At 36.2% G+C, this 25,000-nt stretch overlaps 2 protein-coding genes, 1 long non-coding RNA gene and 1 other non-coding gene across 4 annotated transcripts in view; 2 read left to right on the forward strand and 2 right to left on the reverse strand.

The window, feature by feature from the left end:
- Window positions 1–1,069: 1,069 nt before the first annotated feature.
- Window positions 1,070–1,881, reverse strand: LOC107603083 (uncharacterized). The gene is made up of 3 exons (XR_001611096.1): window positions 1,842–1,881; window positions 1,651–1,764; window positions 1,070–1,111 (listed from the first exon to the last, which is right to left on the reverse strand). It is a non-coding gene; the product is annotated as an uncharacterized lncRNA (long non-coding RNA).
- Window positions 1,882–8,429: 6,548 nt separating this feature from the next.
- Window positions 8,430–16,265, forward strand: LOC107603064 (tudor domain-containing protein 15-like). The gene is made up of 4 exons (XM_016295763.1): window positions 8,430–8,452; window positions 8,521–13,979; window positions 15,648–15,676; window positions 15,756–16,265. The coding sequence occupies exons 1-3, from the start codon at window positions 8,430–8,432 to the stop codon at window positions 15,659–15,661; spliced, it is 5,496 nt and encodes a 1,831-aa protein (XP_016151249.1). The 3' UTR covers window positions 15,662–15,676; window positions 15,756–16,265.
- A 45-nt stretch (window positions 16,266–16,310) lies between these two features.
- Window positions 16,311–16,393, reverse strand: trnal-cag (transfer RNA leucine (anticodon CAG)). The gene has a single exon. It is a non-coding gene; the product is annotated as a tRNA-Leu (tRNA).
- A 1,719-nt stretch (window positions 16,394–18,112) lies between these two features.
- Window positions 18,113–25,000, forward strand: part of LOC107603065 (cation-independent mannose-6-phosphate receptor-like) — a 43,560-nt gene continuing 36,672 nt past the window's right edge. The window contains exons 1-4 of the mRNA XM_016295764.1: window positions 18,113–18,311; window positions 18,656–18,795; window positions 22,460–22,578; window positions 23,008–23,106. Of these exons, the coding sequence (XP_016151250.1) occupies window positions 18,193–18,311; window positions 18,656–18,795; window positions 22,460–22,578; window positions 23,008–23,106 (477 nt within the window). The 5' untranslated portion in view covers window positions 18,113–18,192. The remainder of the gene's footprint in view (window positions 18,312–18,655; window positions 18,796–22,459; window positions 22,579–23,007; window positions 23,107–25,000) is intronic.

The following is a 25,000-nucleotide window of genomic DNA, read 5'->3' on the forward strand; positions in this document are numbered from 1 at the left end:
AGACTACAGAGAACGGTTCGGACTGCTGAAAGGATTATTGGTGCCCCCCTGCCTAACCTCCAAGAACTGTATGCATCCAGAGTGAGGAAAATGGCTCAGAAAATCACTCTGGATCCATCACATCCAAGCCTAAAGCAATGAGACAGAAATCCATCTGGTCGGCGTTACAGAGCACCGAATACCAGGACAGCCAGGCACAAGAACACTTTCTTTCCCCAGGCAATCTACCTCATGAACAGTTAATCTTCTCCCATTGTGCAATTAAAGTATGTGCAATAACCTTATACTTATTTATCACCCTAAACCCTAGTACATCCCTACAACTTTATTTTATTCTATTCCTTTTCTATCTATAGCACACCTGTACATACAATTTATTCTTTTTTTTGTGGTTTATATTTATTCATGTGTATTTTATTCACATCTCATTTTTATTATCTGTGTGTTGTTGTTGTCTCCGTGTACTGGAAGCTTGTGACACTATAACAAATTCATTGTATGTGCAAACATACTTGGCAATAAAGCTCTTTCTGATTCTGATTCTGAAAATATTATATTTTTCAATAATTTATAAATGTACTAATGTTTAAAAATCTTGGTAAATTACATTTTATACCCTAGTCTTTGGTTTTGAAACAATTCATCTTCTCATCTTTTCATCAAAGAATTGCATATCCTTATGAAGAAAATAATAGGAAAATTACTTCTGGAACAAAGGTTTCTGAAAAAGTGACTGTTGCACTCTATAGTCAATAATAACTTTTTTTGACTATAGTAAACATGAATATGTCTCAAATTGATGCGAGCTGCTGTTTTCAAGTACCAGATATAGTAAAGTTGTCCGGATCGGCACTATGGTACACAACAGTACTGGTCCCGAGCCCCTGCTGTGCAGCTGTGAGCGACAGGAAGTCATGTTCTGGTGGGTTCTCGTCCTTGACAGTCGAATCACTGGATGCCACACCACACTTAACAGCATCAAATTCAACATCTTTTTGAATAGACTGCATATAAACCAAATGTGTATTACTGTATATAATGCAGCAGTTTAATAGACAAACCTCTCTGGCATATCTTGCATTGTAGCAGGGATGAGAACATCAGTCAAAACCTGTGGAAAATAATTCAGACAGTTTGAGTCAAACATGATGTGATGACTATGAGCTACTGTTCAACAACAACAACAAAAAACTATTAATGGAATTATTCATGTAAATGATACCATATTTTTTGTATATTTTGATTATTTCATTATAGCTTTAAAATGTAATAATATTTCTGTGATTGTTTTTCTTATTTTAAGAATCAAAGTCTAGGTTTGGGACAAGGGTACAACAATAAAGCTGACACATAAATAGCACTTGAAAAGTAGCAAAAGAAATTAAGTCATAGTAGACGTGACAGTAAAGACATATATAATGTTGCATTATAAGGCATTATAATAGACATTATAATGTTGCAAAAGATTTATATTTAAAATAAATGCCATTACTTGAATTTCAGATTCATGAAAGAACCCTGAAAAAAAAATCGATCACAGTTTCCACAAAAACATTAAGCAGCACAACTGTTTGAAACCAACCCAAAACCTTTGACTGATAGTACAAAAATGCACATAGTGACATCCAGATATGGCTCAAAAACACTCACTTTGTAGAGCATAGAGTCACACACACAGAAGATGTCCACGATAACCGGATTCTCTAGCAGTGGCAGGAGATGTTCAGGCATTCCTTGCCAGAAGTGAAGTAGAAAGTTCTGGATCTGGAACAAATGGGATTGATTACTGTGCAGTTTTCTAGAATCTAGATTAGAGATTCTTTAAGAGTTTAAAATTGCACCTCCTCAAAGTTGACATTAATGGCATTGTCCAGAATGCACCAATTTCTCCTTCCGACAAAAGTCTAAATAATGAGCATAGAGGATGCACCGTGGTAGGCAAACACCTTCGCAAACTATGTAATTTTCCTCGAGCCTAATAGAACAGCAAAACACAAGCGTATTATCATACTTTGCTTCCACTTTCTGTACATTATTTATAATTGCAAGCTTAATTAAAAGAAGAAATGATGAGAGAGTACCATTGTAAAGTAAGTTGAGTCTGTTTCTTCTTGTCCTTGATGATCTGACTGATGCTTTTCTTTGGCACAGTTTGTTTGACAGAAAACGTCTTAGAATAATCCAGGTGGCCCAGGTCCTCTTCAGAGGAAATGCTTCCATTACTTTCATCAGCTTCTGCCAAATGAATAACATACATAGTTTTCAAACCGTGACGTGTGCCAAAACTATTCATAACGTATAATTGCTAAACAAACTGGCAACAGATAGAGAATTTCGAACTGAAAGCATAGCAGTAGTTCAATCAAAGCCAGTTTGAAAACAGATTACAACAAAGATGATTTCCCCACCTGATTTAATGCCAGAATCCTCCTCCTCATCAAGCCTGGCTTTGAAAAACATGTTTTTCCCGAGATTGTCTTGGTCAACAAGAATTGTAGCGTGGAGGTCACCTGCGTTTTTGCAAGCTTTCTTTGTCTGCGACGCTTGTAGTTGATTAAACGTGTCATTCTTCAATGGGCTCCCAATATTTCTTTTCATTGGCATGTTCAAGGAGAAATTAAAAAGAAAAACTGGAATGCAAAATTAAAACCACCAAGTCAAATAATAAAAAAAAAGTGCTAAATTGTTAAAACATTCCAAAATCAACAGCCTATTCTAACGTTTGGCAATGTGATGCATATATCCATTCCTGAAATGATACACATCTCCGAAGCATCCCAATGAATCTCCAAAAAACATTTAAACAATTTGTCAACTATGTGTGTTGCTTCTCCTCCTTCCTCAGAAACAAATGCTCACAAAATAAACCTGTAGCATGATGGAAACTCTAATAAGAACCGTTCAAATATTAATCCTGGAAAAGTTCATTAATCCAAGAATGGGCAAGATAACACCTTCCAGTCTTAATTAAAGCTCTGCTCTCTCTGAAATGGTGCGTCACAGAGGTGAGTGCCTTAAGGCCATTTATCTTATTTACAGAAGACAGGCAATGGATTCTGAGATTTAATGATTAACCAAGAGGGATATCATCTCCTTGAAATCTGGTGTTGGTCATGCAGCTCGGCTATAGGACCAATCAGAGCAAGTCAGCCTCCTCAATGCTACTTTGCCTTTCATTTACATGCATTCATACACTATATTCAGAACATTTTGTTGTTACTGGTTTTATCTGGGACAGTGAGGAGTAGATTCCTAGTTTCAAAAAGCCATGTCAAATAAGTAGAACATTGTGAAATAGCCATATAAACACAAATATTGGACAATAAAAGAATATTAGGTTTTAGGTGTGGAGTTGTTGTGGAACAGTTTGACTATACTGTTACCGCCATCATTGAATCCATCCTCTGCACTTCTATAACTGTCTGGTTCAGCTCAGCTACCAAATCTGACCTCAGAAGACTTCAGAGGGTAGTCCGGACTGCTGAGCGAATCATTCGTACAACCCTCCCTTCTCTCCAAGAACTGTACTCATCCAGAGTGAGCAAAAGGGCTGGCAGAATCACTCTGGACCCCTCACATCCAGCACACTCCCTCTTTGAACTGTTGCCATCTGGTCGACGCTACAGAGCACTGAGCACCAGAACGACCAGACACAGGAACAGTTTCTTCCCTCAGGCCATCCATCTCATGAACACTTGACAATAACTGTGGAACACACACTATTTATTCACTCATACACTTATTTATCTAACACTCATACTCAGTCTACATTTCAATTTGCACATAATATACCTGTACATACAACTGTCTATTGTTATATACCTGTACATACAATTGTCTTGTTGTATATATTTTTATTCCTTATTTTACTTGTTCTATTTTGTATTTATTTTTATTTTTTATTATCTGTGTTTTTTTGTTCTGTCACTGTCATTCTGTTGCACTGTGGAAGCTTCTGTCACGAAAACAAATTCCTCGTATGTGTAAACATACCTGGCAATAAAGCTCATTCTGATTCTGAGGATATAAACCCCCCACAACACGCTGATATTTTGTGAAAACATGCCTCATTATTGCAGTAATTAAACAGTATATCATATAAGAGTATTATAAAATATTTTATATGCAGTGTTGGGGGTAATATATTACAAGTAACGCAAGTTACGTAATCAGATTACTTTTTTCAAGTAACTAGTAAAGTAACGCATTACTTTTTAATTTACAAGAGAATATCTGAGTTACTTTTTCAAATAAGCATCGCAATTTATTGACTGACAGCTCTCCTGTCCCCATGTTGAGAGAAGCATGCAGCTGAATTGAGCATTACCATAACTTTCCAGCATATTCCATATAATATTCCAGCACAGTTAGGGGTGTGCGATATTGACAAAAAATGATATCTCGATATTTACGATAATTAGACGATATTTTGCTGAGTGTGTTATTGTGCTGGTACCTTAAGGACTGCCGAAGACAGCTGAGACTCCTAATGTTTTCTTGTGAGGGGGGAAGCAGCTTTCACACAGGAGTCCGCTCCTGATCCGTGGCGGTTTACTACACAAACAACATTTATCCATTATTTTGTTTTCAAATCCAAACATTGTCACTGAAAATGCTTTTTCAGCATTGCAATTCTTTACACAGTACAGTAATACAATCTTCACAGACATGTTTAAACACAATAAATATAAGCAACACATTATTCAATGCTTTTTTACTTTTGCATTTACTTATATATTAAATTGCTCAAGCAAGTGGCAAAACATTTAAACTACTTTTCTTAAGTTGTCACAAACTTACCATTGACAGAAATAGTCAGCTCTACTGTCTTTTCTTTTGCATTTAAATCTTTATTACAAGCAATCCTGCGGTTCATAAAGAACTTTGTTTTCCTACCTCCATGTGTGCCATCTATTATTGCCTTGTTTATCTAAAAGTGCTCTTTCCCTTTAAACCTAGCCAAAAAGCCATATGTGTTGACTGTGAAACACAGAAGACTTTAATAATATGCATTTATGGTGTAATTACTACATTTTCATGTCGATCCATGTTCATATTTACTGCAAAAAATGTGCTGTTACTTTAATTCAGTGCTTGCAGCGCAGCAAAAATAGACTCGGTGTGGAAACATTCTCTGCACTGCTGCAGACGCACCGCTTGTGGAACGCACTGCCGGACCACAACCGTGTGCAGTGTGCACACTTTATTAATCTGTTAACATGAGCGCGGAAAAAATATGCACCATATTCACACTGCAAACGAAGTATGTGTGAACCTAGCATTATGTGTGTGCGCTGCAAGTGTGCATGAGCGCACGGTCTCCAGGAGAGCGCGCGAGCACTGAATGGTTAAACACTGGCAAGAATTAAAAAGTAATGCAATTTATAAACTTTAGTGACGATGTGACACTGCCTCGATTGAGCAAGTGACAATTCCTGTCAACTGTGCAGCGTGCAGCTCGCTTATAGACAGATGCGATGTGGTGATTTGAAGCCATTTGCATAGGCTATTTTGAGAAAGAGTGCGCGTGGTGATTCACTCACGCTGTTTGTGAAATTACATCTCACACAAGGTTTTCAAATTACTTTAAGTTATTTAATTAAGAAATATGAAGGTGAGTACCTCAACTTCAGCACTATAATTATTTCAACCGCGCGGGACAGAGACTGAGACGGTGCCGCTGCATGTCGTGCCAAACCTCTCACGGCAGCATCATCAGCTTGAGATCGTTTTTTTGAGATCAGCCTTTTTAGAGACCGCCGATCAATCATCCCAAAGCGATTATCGGCCGATAGTGATCGGTAGCCGATCAATCGGAGCACTCCTAGTATTTAATATAGGAATTGTTGAACAGGCATCTTAATTTGTTAGCATGTGATACGTGTTGGATGTTGGCATGGAATTTACATTTTAATGTTTTGCTGTGGTTCACTGTGCTTGCCGTAAAGCCAGTCTCCCAGTATAATTATTTTCCCATTTGCATAAGTAATGTAAGGGGCTCAAGTTTTAAGAATTTTACATAATAAAATTATAAAAAATGTTAAGTAATGCTGTTTTATATATTCTTAGTTTGAGCTTACTCGCAACAATAGTTGTTTAACACATTTGATTAAAGAACACACTGAAATAAGGCTGAAACGATTAATCGAATACCTCGAGTAACTCGAATACAAAAAATCATCGAGGTAAATTTGCCTCGAGGCTTCGTTTAGTCCATTTACTGTAACTACTACACGAAACACCGTGTTTCCCCACGGACCATTATTACTGACGCACAACCCGATAAATGCTAGACCAGAACGTAGACTGTATAAAAACAGGGACCAGACTTTAAAAAAAAAAGCGCTGGACATATTTAAGACCGTAAATCAATATAGTGGCTAGTTATAATGTCCCTACGTTAGCTATGTTTTGTGAAAGACTAAACGCCATTGTGCATAAAATACCACAGAAAGAAAGTTAGTCTATCACACAAAGAGTGCCAGTTTTCACCTCTAAAATCAGCATGATTACAAATGTGATTTTATTCAAGAGTTCAATAAACAAGAAGCTAATATTATGAGACTTGCATTTTAGACACTATATTGCCTATTTTTTGCTTTATTTTGCCAACAAAAAAATTCCAAACACAGCCACAGTGCAGGCTTGCGTCTCTGTGCAACATGAAGGCGTTTCATTCCTGAATGAATCAACCGTTTAAATGATTCGGTTCAATCGCAATGACTCATTGACTTGCTGCCACCTGCTGGCGGTTTTTTCATTTTTAAAATAATTGTAAATATCAGTATTCAGTGTTTTATGTTTAAAATAACAAAACATTATTTATGCATTTGTAACTGCTAATATTATGAGACTTGCATTTTAGACACTATATTGCCTATATTTTGCTTTATTTTGCCAACAAAAAAATTCCAAACACAGCCACAGTGCAGTTTTGCGTCTCTGTGCAACATGAAGGCGTTTCATTCCTGAATGAATCAACCGTTTAAATGATTCGGTTCAATCGCAATGACTCATTGACTTGCTGCCACCTGCTGGCGGTTTTTTCATTTTTAAAATAATTGTAAATATCAGTATTCAGTGTTTTATGTTTAAAATAACAAAACATTATTTATGCATTTGTAACTGCAGGTTAAATGCATTCATGTCCCTCTGTGTGGGAAATTCATCCCATGCAGCTTCTGTGTTTCCTCTGCATTGCAAAGATGCATTTTGATACTGATATCATTTGTTTGGTAACAGCCCAAATGTCTTTTATTCTAATTGACTGATTAAATGTAAGAATTTGACTCAAAAGATGATGCACACTTTTAGAAAAAAAAAGGCTTTATAAAGGTAAAAATGCCCATAAAATGTAAAAATCAATTTAAACTTATTGGAACAGATACATTTCTATCACTGCTGTGGACTGACCCACACACAGATTATGAAGGATATCAAAAACAAGTTTTACACACACACACACACACACACCAGTATGTAAAGGGACATTTAAGAGGGTTTATTCTCCAAATATCTCTTAATTTCATGTTGCAGAAATATGTGTTTAAAAATTGTGTATGGTCTCTTGTTCTTGTTCCAAGTTACCTTCCTGTCCACTGATTTTTGCCTCTCACAAAAGCCACAAAGCCTTCCAAGAAAACCGTAAAGGCTTATGTCATGCTTGAGCTTTAGTTAGGCTGAAACTTGAAAGTTAAGTTGCACGACATAAATGCAATGTTTCGGTATTATTATTTTTTTTATTACTATTATTTTTATTTATGCCTTAGTTTTAGTTTGTACTGTTTACCTTTTTTAAAGTAATGTGAAATTGATTTTTGTATTTTTATTTATTTATTTTATTTTTTATTGATATGTTTGTATTTGCATTTTGAATGTAATTTGGCAATTAAATACATTAAATGGTTTTAGTTTTCACAGTTATTAATGTATGCAATTTCAGCAATACAAATTAAAAATTTTCTAAAAAGAAAACAAATTAGTTGTTTATTTTAAGAGATCTATCTTATTATCTCTTGTATATTTAGTATTGCTCTTTAATAAAGAAAAATTACTTCTTAACCGATTACTCGATTAATTGATGGAATAATCTGTAGAATACTCGATTACTAAAATAATCTATCGCTACAGCCCTACACTGAGAGAAGATTCTTAAAAATATTTCATTTAATTTATTTTTGTTCTATCATGTGCATTTGTTTTTAAATATTCTCTCTTTTTCTTTCTTTTTAATATTTTAAAATATACTGCAAATGGGTTCATTTGATTTGTGTATATTCACTTCCCCTATTTTGCATTGTGACAGTAATGCTTCATGCATTATTTTTTTCTGGCAAAACTTCATTTTTATTTATTTATTTCTCATACTTACTTTTATTGCCCTTGCCACATATCCAAATGCCCATCCCGGGATGCAATTTTGTGAAAACATGAGCCAGCTGTCATTTACCTGGTCACAGATTTAAAGTGCATGTTTCATACTTTTCAGAACGTTGATAACAAAATTTTTTTGTATTTTAGGGCAAAAGCGGAGTCAAAGCTCCCGGCTCCATGTGTTTTGTGGCCTGTAGAGCTGAAGCTGACTCACATTGACTGCAGTCCTGAGGACACACTGGTACACTTTCAAGGCCAATATATGACCATCTGTGAACTGGACTACAACATTCTTCAAGTTGAAATTCAAAATGCTGTGAAATTGAAAGTTTCTGTTGAAGTTGGAGAACTTTGTCTGGTAGAAGATGCAGTATCTGGTCGCTGGTTCAGAGGAAGAGTCCAAAACATCCAGAAGGATTTGTTCCACGTGTTTTTGCTGGACCATGGAGATGTGTTGATTGTTGGGCCCAGCCATTTGTTCTGTATATCTGACACACTGCTTATGCTCCCACCAAAGATTGTCTGCGGTTTCTTTGCCAACATACTGCCAGTCCAGAACCGATGGGACAGTTTGACAGAGAGTTATTTCTCTTCCTTTATAGGCTGTCAGATTAAAGGATATATCCATGCTCGTCTGCCGTACCAAGTCCTCTTACTTGAAGTTCCAGACATTAGTTGTGACTTGTTAAAACTGAGACTTGGGAGACATGTGGACACTAGTACATTTCTGCTACTAGTTGAGATGCTTATTGAGGAACCAATTCCACAAAGCAATGAATCTGTCCCAGATCTCTTGATTGAAAACCAAGTAGGGCAAGAATGTTGCCTCAAATCCTCAAGCCTGCTGGGCTTCGAAGAGATTCTGTCACTCAATGGCCCAAAGCTGAAAGTTGGTCAAAAAGTTAGAGTCATTGTAGCTGCAGCCGTGAACCCTAGATTATTCTACTGTCGACTGTCGTCCATGAGCAAGGACCTACAAGAAATGTCAAACAAATTGGCACTCGCATGTGAATCAGGCTGTGGTTCCCTAAGCAGTAAACCTCTTGAAAATCTCGGCTTGCTCTGTGCAGTCAAAGGGAAAGATGAAAAATGGCACAGAGGATTTGTGCAATGTCTCCCTCTCAACTCTCAGGTCCGAGTTGTGTTCGTCGACAGTGGCTATTGTGAATCGGTGAAAGTTGAAAACATCCTTCAGCTACCATCAGAATTCCTCTCAACACCGATCATGGCATTCCCATGTTCACTTTCATGCTTGGAAGAACAAGAAGAGAACATTAAAAACCAACAACTAGAGCTTCTCAAGACTGGGTTGCTGGGAAAGGCGTTGGAGGTTGAAATCGATGACTTTCACAAAGATCAGAACTTCTACTTGGTCACATTGAGCACTGCTGAGAAGCACTCAGAGGAACAAGCTGAAGTTAAACCGCTTGAAAGTGAAGTGTTTGACAGCAAGTCCAACTTTCTCCAAAATGTCCTTGAAAAGATGTATGCAACAGAGATGAAAGCGGTCCAGACTTCTGATACAGTTCCTACTAGTCAATCAATACCTGACGGTTCTCTTTTTGAGGGTTATGTGGTGCATGTCCAGAGTCCAAAACATTTCTGGATAAGAACAAAAGAACAAAATCCTGATTTTGAAAGCATAACTGAAGAAATCAAAGATTACTTCAACAAACTACAGTTGAATGAGGAGGTTTTTGAAGACCCAGTGCCTGGTGCACTTTGCTGTGCAATGTTTGAAAAAGACATGCGTTACTATAGGGCCCTCATAGTAGATACTTTGGAAAAAGGAGCTGAGGTGTTTTTCATTGACTTTGGGAACACTGAAAAGGTGCCAAGCATGTTACTTAAGAAGCTTCCCAGAAAGTTTGCCATTCAACCAGAATTTGCACTGAAATGTGCTTTAGCACATGTCGCTCCCATTGAGGACATCTGGACAACCACAGCATCCAACTTCTTTAGGCAAGTCACATCAGACAAAACTTTGATGGTTCATGTCATTCACAGGAAAAATGGCAAATATGTTGTTGATCTTTTTGAGAGAGGAGCTGAAAGTAATACTAGCATTGCAACCATCATGACAACAGCAAAAATGGCCATGGATTGGAGCTACAACCCAGCATTGGTATCTGTTAAAATGGAGCCATCGTGTAAAGATAAGGGAAATGGTCTGAGCAAGAAAAAAAATAGAAAGGACTATCATGTGGTGACCTTTTGCAAAGTCACATCTTCTAGACCCAACCCATATCATGTGAAACCAGAGTGTGAACAACAGAATGATGCTGAAAGATGTACTGCCAGTGAGACAACTAAACCGAAGGTCGTTCCTGCTGACACTTTCAAACCGATACATTTCAAACCTGGATCTGAATTAAGTATCATTTGCTCACACATAAATTCTCCATCTGATTTTTGGTGCCAAAACGAAAGCACAAAAGTTGATCTGGACAAATTGATGGAAGAGATGCAGGCGTTTTACCAAACGCACACAATTGCGTTCAAGTCGCCTGCGGTATGCTGTGCTGTAAAGTCTCCACAGGACAACCGATGGCATAGAGCATGCATGTTAAAAGAAAAAAACAACGAACTGTATTTGATGTTGGTTGACTTTGGCATAATTATCCAGGAAAAGATGCAAAATATCCAAGCTCTTGCGCCACAGTTCTTTGAACTTCATGAACAAGCATTTCGATGCACTTTGAACTTGACTGAACCTGTTGGAGGAAGTTCTTGGAGTGCAGAAGCATCCAATTTGTTCAGGGATTTTGTGTCTGAGGGTTCACCCAGTATATGCAGAATTCATTCCCACCTTTATGAGCAAGGAAAAGGTCTCCTCTATGTGGTCACCATTCATACGCCTCTTCAACAGGCCACCACGTACCTTGTAGAGAAAGGCTTTGCAAAGGAAATGCAAACTCCAAAGCAGCTAATCTCATCAGCCCACCCTCGCTCCTTCGTTTACTCTTCTTTCAACATAAGTTCTGGAAGCGAAGAACTGGTGCATGTTACTCAAGTTTGCAGTCCTTGGGAAATCTATTTCCAGCTTGAAAGGAATACAGAGATCGTTGATACGCTGATGGAGAGAGTTGCCGAAGAAAGTCACCTCTTGACTGCGACATCTAGGCACTGCAGTAGTAATGTTAGCCTGGCCAAATATATCTGTGACGGCAAATGGTACAGGGCTCTGACGCATCCTGTTCAATCCCATCAGCATCTGAGTGTGTTCTTTGTCGATTATGGTGATATGCAAATTTCTGAGAAAACAAATGTTATGACGATTCCCACAACGGCAGTTGACTTATTGATGACACCAATGCAAGCTCTGAGATGCAGTCTTTCGAATGTTCCAGAGGGGGAACATTTGCCAGAAGTCAACACATGGCTCGAGACTGAGATCCTCAACAAATCCTTCCGTGCCAAGTTTGTTTCAAGGGACAAAAATGGACATTTTGTTTGTGATCTTTATGACGGAAATGTGCATGTCAATGAAAAAGTCAAAGAACTCGTGTCAACTCAGGGTGTGGAAGAACATGATCCGGCTGTCAGCATACCTGCCTTAGATTCCCACAAAGAAGAAGTGGATGTTGACGTTTCAAACAGTAAAGTGAGCTCCAAAGCAAGGGGACGTGGTAAAACCAAACAGGTTGATAAGCAAACTCCAAAACCCACAAAATCTCCCAAAGCAGAGCGCAAAGGACCAATGAAAGCAGAAAGGCAGAACACGCCCTGCTCTCTTAAAGTGGCGCCTCCTCATCAGAGCTTGCCAAAACTTTGTGATCTTCCTTCTGTCAAAATGGAACCAGGTTTTAAAGGCGTGGGCTTCATCTCTCATTGCAATTCTGTTAGAAGCTTCTTTGTCCAGATGGACGACGATGAACCAAACATCCTTCAGATGGGTGAGGAACTAAACAGCACCGTCTTCAAGGATAACATGAAAAATGTGGAAACTGAAGTACAAGTAGGGGACCTCGTTGTGGCGGAGTATGAAGAAGACTTGGCTTTGTACAGAGCTGTTGTCACCAGCTCATCAAACTGTGGCCACTTAGCAGTTGAGTTTATTGATTACGGCAATGCTGCAACTGTCGACAGGAAGAACGTTCACATGCTAACCAATCTGTTTTTGTCTCAGCCCAGATTGAGCACTCCATGCACACTTGCAAAACCTTACTCTTTTGAAAACAATGACTCTTTTATCAAGGAAGCAGTTGGTAAGCCTTTAATGGTGGAATTCATTCGAAAGCTCGAAAATTCATGGGAAGTGAGGATCGAGATTGTTGAGGATGGCCATGTGCATGGGGAATCAAAGTATGATGGTGATCAAAGCAAAGATGTAGATTTGACAAGTCAAGACAAATTTCCAAAAGCATTCAAGAACAACAACCAAACAGATTCTTACATCCACAAGGCTAAAGCAGTAAAAATCTTCCAGAAAAAGACCAAGCCAAGCACACAACAACGCAAATATGAACTTGGAAACAATCAGACAGTTGCAACAAAACAAATAAAGAAAGCAGTCACTTTCTTACCGACAAGAAAAAGAACAAGAAAGAGAAAGGTTAACTTCCAACCCCCATGTGCGACAAGAATTTCAGTGACTAAAAATTCAAGTATGTTGCTAAAAAATGTTTCTCCTCGTAATGCCTCTAAGTCACCTGTTAACGTTGCTCTGCAAGATGTGAAAGACAACGAGTCAGTGAAAAGTCCTGATAAGTCGCTTGACCATCCTCACTTCCAAGACATGTCTTCAAAGAGCAGCTTGGATCGACCACAGACTCTACTCCAGGCCCCTGTCCAAATGAACTTTGAATATAAAGGATTTGCGGCAGCCGTCACAACCCCATCCGAATTTTACGTCATTCTTGAAGACCTGCTTTTGATTGTAGATACAGTCTCTGCCATTCTTGAGAACCTTCCCGAAGTGTTGGCGCCATTACCAGAGGTTCATTTTGTTCGTGGTGCGAGCTGTTTGATGAAATCGGCAGAGAAGAAAAAATGGTGCAGGGCAGGGATCGTGCAGTGCGATTTCACATCGGTGCTCATGAACTTGGTTGACTATGGCCAGTATGTCGTTCTGTCTCGACAGGATGTCGGCCAGCTAAAAAAACTTCCAGAGGAGCTCAGTAGATTACCTAAATTCACCTACCATTGTTTACTGAGGGGAGTTAAGCCCAAAGGCCAGGACTGGTCTGATGATGCCATTGTTTTCTTCCAGAACTGCATGTGTCACAGCAACCTTCAGATACGTTTCAGACAGCATGTTTCTGAGACACAATGGGAGGTCGACATTGTCACTGGAAAACGAAATCTCGCAAAAGAGTTAGTAGATGCTGATCACGCCATGTATATCGATAATGTGCTTGGAATCAGGTTTCAGCAAGAGCAAGGACCAAACAGGGAATCTGAACAAGACATCTCCAGCAGCGTGGATATTTTATCCACGACAACGGAGCACACAAGCAAAGCCGAATGTTCTCAGCCACTCTTTTCAAAGGCTCAAAAGTCATCTCAAGATTCTGTTGGGGAGCAAAACACATACCCTATGAACATCAGTGAAGATCTCGGACCTGTAGAGAGGGCAACGCTTAGTACATCAGGTATCAAACAATGTGAGTGAGAATAGTGATAAACCTACTATGATCTATTGTATTAATTTAACTTTCTTTTCTGTCTTTATGGTCTACAGTACATAGCCTGCCAGTCAAATGTTTGGACACACCTACTCAATTCTTAATTAGGGGTTAAATACTGAATAATTTTTAGATGATTACAGTGTTTTCAACAGCTTCTTATGTTTTGAAATAGTTTAACAGGATCATAGAACACAAATAATAAAGAAAACTATATCTGCAAAAAAAAAAAAAAAAAATCGTAAGTTCTAATTTTGTAATAAATTATTTTAAATCAATTAAGTTAATATGTAAAAAAAATTTTTTTACTGCATATTATTGTCATTTTGTAATATATAAGGCAGATACGTTACATTTATTTGGCGTTAAATTGACACAGGCCATCCTGCTCTCCAAGATATCGATGCTGAAAAAATAAATTAAAAATAAAACATACACAATATCAGTCAACTTCTGCTTATAGCTTATGAACTCTTTGGTCTAGAAACACAGTTAGTTTACCTCTGTTTTCTTTTATAATCTCAGATACTGTAGACTGAGTTGTAGAGCCACTGTTGTAAAACATTTTTAATTGAAAAGTTAGCTCGCACGACCAGTTAAAGTTAGCTTTTCAGACCAATCAAAATCGTAAGTTCTAATTTTGTAATAAATTATTTTAAATCAATTAAGTAAATATGTAAAAAAAAAATGTTTACTGCATATTATTGTCATTTTGTAATATATAAGGCAGATACGTTACATTTATTTGGCGTTAAATTGACACAGGCCATCCTGCTCTCCAAGATATCGATGCTGAAAAAATTAATTAAAAATAAAACATACACAATATCAGTCAACTTCTGCTTATAGCTTATGAACTCTTTGGTCTAGAAACACAGTTAGTTTACCTCTGTTTTCTTTTATAATCTCAGATACTGTAGACTGAGTTGTAGAGCCACTGTTGTAAAACATTTTTAATTGAAAAGTTAGCTCGCACGACCAGTTAAAGTTAGCTTTTCAGACCAATCATCATTATTTATTTTAACAGTTACCAAATCACAGTGTATTGATTCTCACTAAGTAGTTGAGTCAGTCAAGTTGACTGTGTTGACTACTAAAAACAATTAGGTTGTATTTTTGTAGTGCTTTGTCATATTAAAACGGCATAGTAGGGTGTCAATACTACAGTAGTTTCATCTGAGCAGTATTTAAAGTTTGGTGATAGTGCCACCTACTGGTCTTAAGTCATATTAAAAAATATCTTGGGTCATATGGATTAAAATGATTCAAGAAATAATTTTTTAATTTCTTCTCTAAACATAAAATCAAGTGTGTCCACTTGACTTTTGACTGGTAGTGTTTAATGAAGGCCTTGATTCATACTATTAATCATCAGTTTCTTTCTAAAACCTTTAAGTGGTCTAATCTATGCATGAATAATTTCTGAATTTCACTGTTCAGCTAGTCACCCCCTGAATAATTCATATAGACGATCTTTACAGTATTCAGGTATTTAAAAAATAGTCTCATAATATTCATCAGTGTTTGATGTAACCAGGAATTGTAGACTACCTTTGAACTCATTTAAAACTTTACATGTTTCTGTTACATTTTATTACTTTTATATTTTAAGTAAATAACTTGTGGCTTATGTTTTTTTTGTCTTAGGTGAGCTGATGTGAGATGGCCTATGCTTCGTAAGTATGAAAATTTAGATTCATTTCCTGTATACTGATTATGTAGGTAAACGTAATTTTTTCAATTGGTTTATTTCAGAACAGAGATGCTAGCGAGTTACGCTCGACATTGCACTTAAAGAACAGTCCAGCTTTGGAATGGCTGGATTTAATTGTTTTAAATTTTTTGTTTCAGTAGTGATGTTCTAGAAGTGTGTTTTGTAGAAATGGAGCATTTTGTTTTATGGAGTACAATTTGAATTGTTCAATCATAATAGTCGCCGCAGTAAGATCTTAAAATCGTAAGATTTTAAACATGACGCTATATCATATTTTTGATGAAAAAATGTAGTTTTAGAACTAAAAACTGGATTTCCAGCTTTTGGCAGGTCTTATGTATCTATAAATGGACGTGTGACTGATGAAATATACAGTCGGTTTATTGATGGCTGTGTTGGCTATTTTGCCTTTAAGTTTCGAACAGCAAAAGTTTATTTAGTAATTATAAGAATTGACGTTTGACCTCTGTTTGATTGTGCTGTGTAACACATTGTTGTTTTTTGTTTGTGAAAATGTTAGTATTTCTAGTTCTGTTGGAACACACAATAAAAAGATCATCTACAGATGTTGTGAAGTAGCTGTGGAAAAAGGTTGTTGTCAGAAGTGGGATTCGAACCCACGCCTCCAGAGGAGACTGCGACCTGAACGCAGCGCCTTAGACCGCTCGGCCATCCTGACTGTAATTACATAGTTATTACACACTGTTATAGCTATTACAGTTATTACAAACATACATTTACTGGTGATTTTAACTACATCTACACATCATTGGCTTCATTAACGTTATATTGTCCTATGTGGAATACAGCATTCTTAGCTAAACAGGACATACTCAAGCATTTTTTGTAAGGATGACTCACTGGCAGTTATTGGATGGCACATATCACTAGGTTTTAAATGTTTCAGATGCTACAAAAAAAATGGTCCACGAGGGTGCGCATGGCGTCTCAATCATACTCTGAGCAACACGCTAATCTGGGGCCAGTTGCTTAAATGAACCCTTTCTATATAGTCTGACCAACTACCAATTAGCCAAGGGGTATATCAGTCTTATTTTTCCGATCCAACTTATAATAAATTGTTGTTATCTAACTGAAATAAGTTATAACCTGTCTTGGAACAAAAAGAAGAAAAAATGTGTGTGTGTGTGTATATATATATATATATATATATACAGTGGGTACGGAAAGTATTCAGACCCCCTTAAATTTTTCACTCTTTGTTATATTGCAGCCATTTGCTAAAATCATTTAAGTACATGTATATATATATATATATATACACACACACACTACCGGTCAAAAGTTTGGGATCAGTAAGACTTGTAATGTTTCTTAAAGAACTCTCTTCTGTTCATCAAGACTGCATTTATTTGGTCAAAAATACAGAAAAAAAACAGCGATCTTGCAAAATGTTATTACAATATAAAATAATGGTTTCTATTTTTATATCCTTTAAAATATAATTTATTTCTGTGATGCAAAGCTGAATTTCCATCAGCTATTACTCCAGTATAAAGCGTCACATGATCCTTCAGAAATCATTCTAATATGCTGATTTATTATTAGAATTATCAATGTTGGCAACAGTTGTGCTGCCAAATATTTTTTTGGAAGCCGCGATGCTTTTTTCAGGATTCTTTAATGAGTAAAAATATAAAAAGAACAGCATTTATTCAAAATAGAAATCTTTTCTAACAATAAAAATCTTTGCTATCACTACTTATCAATTTAACACATCCTTGCTGAATAAAAGTTTTAATTTCTTTAAAAAAAAAGAAAGAATAAAAATGTACTGACCCCAAACTTTTGAACTGTAGTGTATATTGTTAGAAAATAAAAGGTTCCAAAAAAATATTAAGCAGCAACAGTTTCCAGCACTGATAATAAATCAGCATATTAGAATAATTTCTGAAGGATCATGTGACACTGAAGACTGGAGTAATGATGCTGAAAATTCAGCTCTGCATCACAGGAATAAATTATATTTTAATGTATATTAAAATATAAAAACGTTATTTTACATCATAATAATATTTCACAATATTGTTTTTTCCTGTAGTTTTGATCAAATAAATGCATCCTTGATGAGCATAAGAAACTCCTGTAAAAACATAAAAAATAGTTCTGATCCCAAACTTTTGACCGGTAGTGTGTGTGTGTGTGTGTTGGTCGTGGTCAGGGGTTTATTTTTCGATAATGATCCTCTGACTGTAAATAACATCTTATGTAAGGACAGGGAAAATATTCAATAATTAAATTAAAACTACGGCGGAGCGTTAAAAGTATGCTAAGCCACGCCCCCTTTCCATGTTGCAGTCATTCTACTTATTCGAGTGGAGCGCACCACGTGATGTATACTACGTGTCAGGTCGTCATGTGACAGTGGTTCCTGCTACACGGTGATGATCAGTAATCGGAAAGGACTGCTGCATCATGTCGGACTGCGCGCTCTAATTTGTTTCCTATTATAAAAATATGGGTCGTGTGCGGGTTTGCGGAATCGCTGCTACTGTTGTTTCTACTTTCATACTGCTTCAGTGTGTGTCATCAGCAGTGGGGTCGGATGACAGCCCATGGTACCAGGATCTGTGCAGGTGAGATCTTTAATACATAAACAAACCTAATGCTAATCATTGCTGGCAAATCCTTATGGATATCATATTAGCAGTTGTCAAGAAAGAACTGTGTCTGTTTAAATATGGTCTAGTTTGCTTTATATATTTGAATGATAGTTGTGGCCCTTTAGCCTGGTTGCATGTAGGGACCTGGACCTAATAAAATCATAACAGATACATCGTCTCACCTGAGACAAAGCAATGCATTCGTTTAGGCACTGAGCTGGCTTTACTATTAGATTATGTCATATAACTGCAACAAATTCTGATCATGCAAATGCATTCAATAGAAATTGTGTGTCTCTGTTTTTGTGTGTGTGAAGTTACAAATGGGAGGCCATTGACCAAGACAGCAATGTGAGCTACACTTTGAAGCTCTGTGATTCTTCTCCGGACACAGAATGTGGAAAAGAAAGCGCGGTCTGTGCCCACAACCTTAAGAGTGACCAGCACCAGTCAGTGGGTAAGTGCAATGCATCGATGTGCCAATGCACACCCAAAGTGCAACAGCAATGTTCATAAAGCAGAAGCATATAAACATGTACACTGCTGCTTTTTTATAATATAACATACATTTTACATTTAATAATGTTCATTTAGTCAATTTCCAATGTTTTTCTATTTTCTAAATTGTCAGCTTTCTGTCATGGGATAGTGATTATTGATTATAAAATGGATTGGTTGTATGATTATTTGATTGATTGTGATAGACATTGACAGTATCTGTGAGAGTAGCACTGGTTTCACCATCCAAGGCCTGGATAAGAAAACAATTCTCTTACAATTCTCAGATTATGGCATTATTGTTGTACGGTCTCTTTGCCAATTTTATTTAAGAAAAACATTATTTATATTAGCCTAGTGTTTATCTGTAATCACTTTGCATTATGAAATAATGAGACAGTGTGGGTCTTAATGGTCCTAAAGAAGATTTTCTTTTCTTTATGCAATACATAATTTCTCATACACTACCATTCAAAAGATCATCTGGAAGATTTTTAGATATTTTGCTCACTAAGGCTGCAAAAATACAGTAAAAAGATCATATTTTAAAATGATTTTGCCATTTAAAATAACTGTTTTATTTTATTTTAAAATGTAATTTATTCCTGTGATGCAAAGCATCTTTACTCCAGTCTTCAGTGTCACGTGATCCTTCAGAAATCATCTGAATATGCTGATTTGGATGCTTAGGAAACTTTTCTTGTTGTGGTCAATGCTGAAAACATTTGTGCTGTTTAATATTTTTACTGAAACAGTGATGCATTGTTTTCAGGATTCTATGATGAACAGACCGTTTAAATAAACTGAGTTTATTTGCAAAATAAATCTTTATAAATTCTAAAATTACATATGTCTTTACCATACTTGATCTGAAGTATGAGCTGAATAAAAGAATCCTGAATCCTTTTAAACAATTTAAACAAAAAAAATATATATGTTAAATTTTTTGCCTGTTTTTCTTTTACGCTTAAAGTGCAATGTGATCTTAACATGTTTCTTGCAAGATTCACTCTTTAATCATATAGGTCATGTGATAAATACCATTTTCTATTGATTCCAGTCGCCCCAAACACTTGATTGGACAAAGAAAGAATTGTGGATATTCAGGTTAAACATTAAAACTCTTTAAAGAAAGTATGCTAAATACTTCTCATGTTTTGTCTTCAGAGCAGGTAAAAACCATATAACTCTGGGCTGTTATAGCACATGGTCATTGCTCTCATATGCGAGAGCTGCATGAGAGAGCGCTTGTTTATTTGGTCTTATCCAACGAGTCAGCTGACCTCCATATGACACAAACCTATCAACTGAACACCCCTGACCAAACGTTAACTGTTAGCCCTAGATTTAAATAATTGATTAATTTCACTTCTCAGAACAAACACTGGAGATATGTTGATGATTGCATCTGCTTGCTTCTATTCATAATGAGTGGCTTTCAGCACTGTTACATAGAGTACAGAAGTTATTTTGTACCTTAGTAAGAAAAACATCCAAACACCATTGTGTAATGTTTATTTATATTGTGTTTCATGCTGGGTTGACTGTGGTGATTATAGTCGTACTGGTTCACAGTGGCACACACTTTTGGTGGTTAGTGTATATCCATTATAGGGCTTTCCGGTCCATTAACGTGTGCTTCACACAATAGTGTCGATGCATCTGATAGTGTTTGCATTTATTTTAGTGTGTGTATATACACTCGCTCACATATCCTGGTATGCTTTAGCTTGTGTTCCTGCAGTCATATCTTTGTGTTTCACAGTAAGTAGGTCAACGTTATCTAGCAGCAGGTGCAGTAGTACCATTTGACAGTTAGAAAAATGCCTGTTTTTTAAGTAAGTGACAGTATTTAAATATCAGTCATTAAAAATTTCAAGCTACACCACGAACAATAAATCACAAGTGTTAGTCCTGTCACATTAACTGTATTTGCTGTCTTAATAAAAGTCTGAAGCATATGCTGCACTTACATCAGGTTGATTAAGTCGTGCTTTATTCTCAAATAGGGCTGTCGCGATTTGTCGATTTTATTAGACTATTAGATTTTTAAAAGTCCCCGACTTCATTTTGCTCACGTCGACTAACCGGCAAAATACCTTAAGTGGCTTATACTATTATATTATACTATATTATTATATATATACTTTAATATATGGCAAATATTAAAGATTAAGTGGACATTTGAATGAAATGGTGCTTGGTCAATATTAAACAAGTATTAGATCGCACAGCAATGTGTAAAAATAATCATCAGGCCGTTGGCGCCCTCTGCAGGCCTTTGTTGTAATGCGTAATGTACATTAGCTCTGTTGTTTATCATACATTATGTATTTTAACAATTTTGTTCAATAAAACCATATGATTTCTTTGAAAGTTGTTGATTTTTTTGAGGGAAATTAATCGTTTAGATTAATCGATAAATTAGTCGATAGATTAATCGAAATAAAACTAGTCGTTAGTGGCAGCCCTATTCTCAAAACGATTTAACACATCCTGAACAGAGCAGTTGTATGAAAAACAGAATAGAGATTTACTAGGCTACTGTTTTGTACTGTACTTATTTCAGTACGCAGTGTGCACACTGTGTGCGATATGCATTTTTTTTCTTTTAAATTTAAAAAACAATTGCCAAAATTTGTTGCGTAAAAGCAAATGCACATGCTCTGCATGGAACATTGTATCCCACAATGCAATAAGCTTGACTTGACCTTCCATATCCAGTATCATGAATGAACCAGAAATAATATCAGCTGCAATTTTGCCTCCTCTTGATTCATGATGTGACTGCAATAAGACAATTTTACATTCATATGTACACAAATAATGAATTATTTCTTAATATTGCTTTAATTAAATTATTGAGTGACACACTGCATTAAATGTAAAACAATAAACGGATGTCAAGTCATTACAATGTAGTGTACTACTGTTTATAAGTATTTTTTTAATGGTATGCATGTTTAATATTAGTACACTAATATTATCTTTCTCCACACAAGGCATGTTAAAGGTTTTCCAGTGGCCTAAAATGTCAGATGTAGTTTCTCTGGCTCTAGTTTGCATGTTTATGGAACTGTTTATCATGTTGTTGAGTTTTTATTAAGTAATCTTCTCATGCAGTTTGTTCCCATGGGTTGTGTACTGCTAGACTTTTGGCCTGTGAACTTCTAACCTCTCCAGATAACATACTGTAATATGTTTACTTTGTTGGGTAGCACACAGACATTTACTGAAGTGTATGTGCTGGTAAACTTTAGTTGACTTGGGTTTTGATAAGCAGTTTTGTAAAACATACTATGTCTTTTTTTTCTTGAGCTTGACTCAACTGTGCATTGACAAAAGTGGTTTTGATTGCTTCTGTTGTCCTCATTTGTAAGTCACTTTGGAAAAAAGCATCTGCTAAATGTAAATGTAAAAAACATTTGAAAACTTTATTTATTTGACTAAAATCCAGCTGCATATAGAGTGTGGTTATTTATTACAATAATTTCCAGCAGTTATTTTAATAGCTGTATTGTGTTACCAGCTTGCTGAAAAACTATTTCCTTATCACAAAAGCGTATGTCTTATTCCTCTCAGACACACTGCTGTGTTCAAACCAGGTCTTTTTTTTCCCATAGGTGAGCTCCCCTTGCAGAAGGTCTCGCCTGCTGTGCTTGATTTCAACAGCTCGAGGAAATGCGACGACAAGAGCCGCAACATTCAGAGCAGCATCACCTTTCAATGCGGCAAAACTATGGTGAGCTTTCCTCCCCAGCATGCACTGTTAGTCAGTGACTCCTGTGAACAGAGTGTGACATTTGCAAGGCTGTTTGTTTCCTTCCACCTTCTTGCTGAGCAAGAAGAAATGACACAAATGAAAAAAATGATATAATATTGAGGCAAAGTGAATCAGGTGTGGCTGGTCTATCTATCTAAATGTGCTGAAATTTACCCCTAAATATAGATTTTTTTTTTCCTAAATGCATATTTAATTTGACTGTAGTTCCTCTGTGAAGGACAAAAAAGTAAGGCCGTTTTGATGCAAAATTATTGTTTACTTTATATTTGAATAATTGAATTTTAAAAAATTATATGTTTATAAGCAAACATTTATTTTCACATTTTCATTATTTTTAGTGATTTTCACACCATGGATGACATCCGAGTTGTGTTTTTTCCTTTAAAGGGCACACCTGAGTTTGTTACCGTCTCTGAGTGTGTGCATTACTTTGAATGGAGGACGTATGCCGCCTGCAGACATGACAAATTTAAACCACATAAGGAGGTGAGTAAAGGTGATGAGAATTGACGACAGTTCTGTTAGAGCGTTAACGTGGTGGAAGGTGTGAATGCTTAAGTGTGTGGCTGTTTCAGTTGTTCTCAGTCTGAGAAAGAATTAAACTCATCAGTCTTGAACAAATCATTTTAACATGTTGAACATCTAAATAGAGCTGAATAATGCCTAATCTACATAAAGAATGATTAACATTTACATTTTGAAACTATTGTGACAATCACATTTAATGGTCTAGCACAGTGTTTATTTACTTATTTTGGAATAAAATTACTTTGTTCGGTTTCTTCATTTGAGGGAAACAACTTTTTTCCTATTATTCTATCATTATGCTAATCCAAGCACCAGTCACATTTTCTTGAAATGTAAAAATGTATGTTTTTAGTAGTTCCGATTAATCCAAAATAATCCGTTTTTGTTTACATAATATATAGGGCTTTATATATTTAATACATTAAATATTCATCGATTTTATTCGATTATTTTTAAATCCTTGACTTCATTTTGCTCGTGTCGACTTGGATAATCGAAAATGGGCAAAGAGGCGGGAGCTGGATGCTGAAACCACGCCCACCTAGCTCAACGGTGGTGACAGCAGCGACAATCCACCTGTCACTCAAGTGGCCACGCCCTTAATTATGCAGAACTTCCGTTATAAAAAAATTCACCCCCCTCACAGTTGTCATGAAGGGCAAAATTAGCTTGAACCAGGCTGTAAACCTGTTTTTTTGTGCTGTAAAGTTGGGCATTTTAACATGGGGAGTCTATGGGATTGACTCCCTTTTGCAGCCAGCCTCCAGCGGCCAGTCGATGAATTACAGTTTAAATCACTTCCGTGTTGGCTTCAAGAGGGAGGTTGCCGCTCGGTCACACAGCGGCTCCGTTCACAGTAGTTCCACAGGAATTGTTATCATTTACATGTGTAGAGCGTCTCAAACTCCATCTCTGCATGCTGTTGTGAGTTTGGGTTTATTATAACATTCATCTGGGAACGCAACGTGCGCCATTTCATCAGATTTGTAAGGTAAATCATTTATAAATCTATGCAAACTCAGGAGAATACATCTCAGTTTCAAAATAAAAGCTCAAACCCTCACTCTTGATGTCCACATATTCATTAAATTACAGTGGCTATAGCATTTCTGTCCTAAAGAAATGGCCAAATATTAAAGATTAAGTGGACATTTGAATGAAAAGGTATTAGATCGCACAGCAATGTGTAAAAATAATCATCAGGTTGTTGGCGCCCTCTGCAGGCCTTTGTTGTAATGCGTAATGTACACTAGCTCTATTGTTTATAATACATTATGTATTTTAACAGTTTTGTTCAATAAAACCATATGATTTCTTGCTTTTGATACTTTATTTGAACTAATTATTATTGCTTCATTGCTATTATATATGTATTTTAAATCATTTTAAAGGCTATTGTTCACTTACATCTACAGTATTTTTATTACCACCAAAAAAATTAATTATAATTATAGGGCACTATGAAATCCATTTTATTTCCAAATTCAGTTTTTTTCCATTTTAATTTTTCTATACTCTGTTTTAATGGTTAAATTAAATTGTATTAATCAAAAAGCCTGTCTAATTAATTGAGTTTTACAGTTTTATCTTTACCAAATTCTGTTTTCCATTATTTTCTGGATTCCATTTTAATGGTTCCATTAAATTTGAATAATCAAAAGCATCTCCAATTAATTAATTAATTTATTTTTTCAGAAATGCTGCACATTTTCATTTTTCTCCTAAATAAATTCTGGTAAATAATATTTCTGGTAAATACGTTTTTAAAAAGTGTTTTTTTTATTATAATTTTATTAGTAGTAGACTAGAACACGTGGACATGTTGTCATTCTTACACTATAATACTGAACTT

This window comes from Sinocyclocheilus grahami, unplaced genomic scaffold (genome assembly GCF_001515645.1).
Source record: "Sinocyclocheilus grahami isolate Dianchi unplaced genomic scaffold, SAMN03320097.WGS_v1.1 scaffold340.1, whole genome shotgun sequence".
NCBI lineage: Eukaryota > Metazoa > Chordata > Actinopteri > Cypriniformes > Cyprinidae > Sinocyclocheilus > Sinocyclocheilus grahami.

Coding starts and splice junctions, on each gene's coding strand:
- LOC107603064 (XM_016295763.1), top strand. CDS start 8,430: ATGAGCCAGCTGTCATTTACCTG. Junction 8,453..8,520: donor AGCCAGCTGTCATTTACCTG/GTCACAGATTTA, acceptor TTTGTATTTTAG/GGCAAAAGCGGAGTCAAAGC.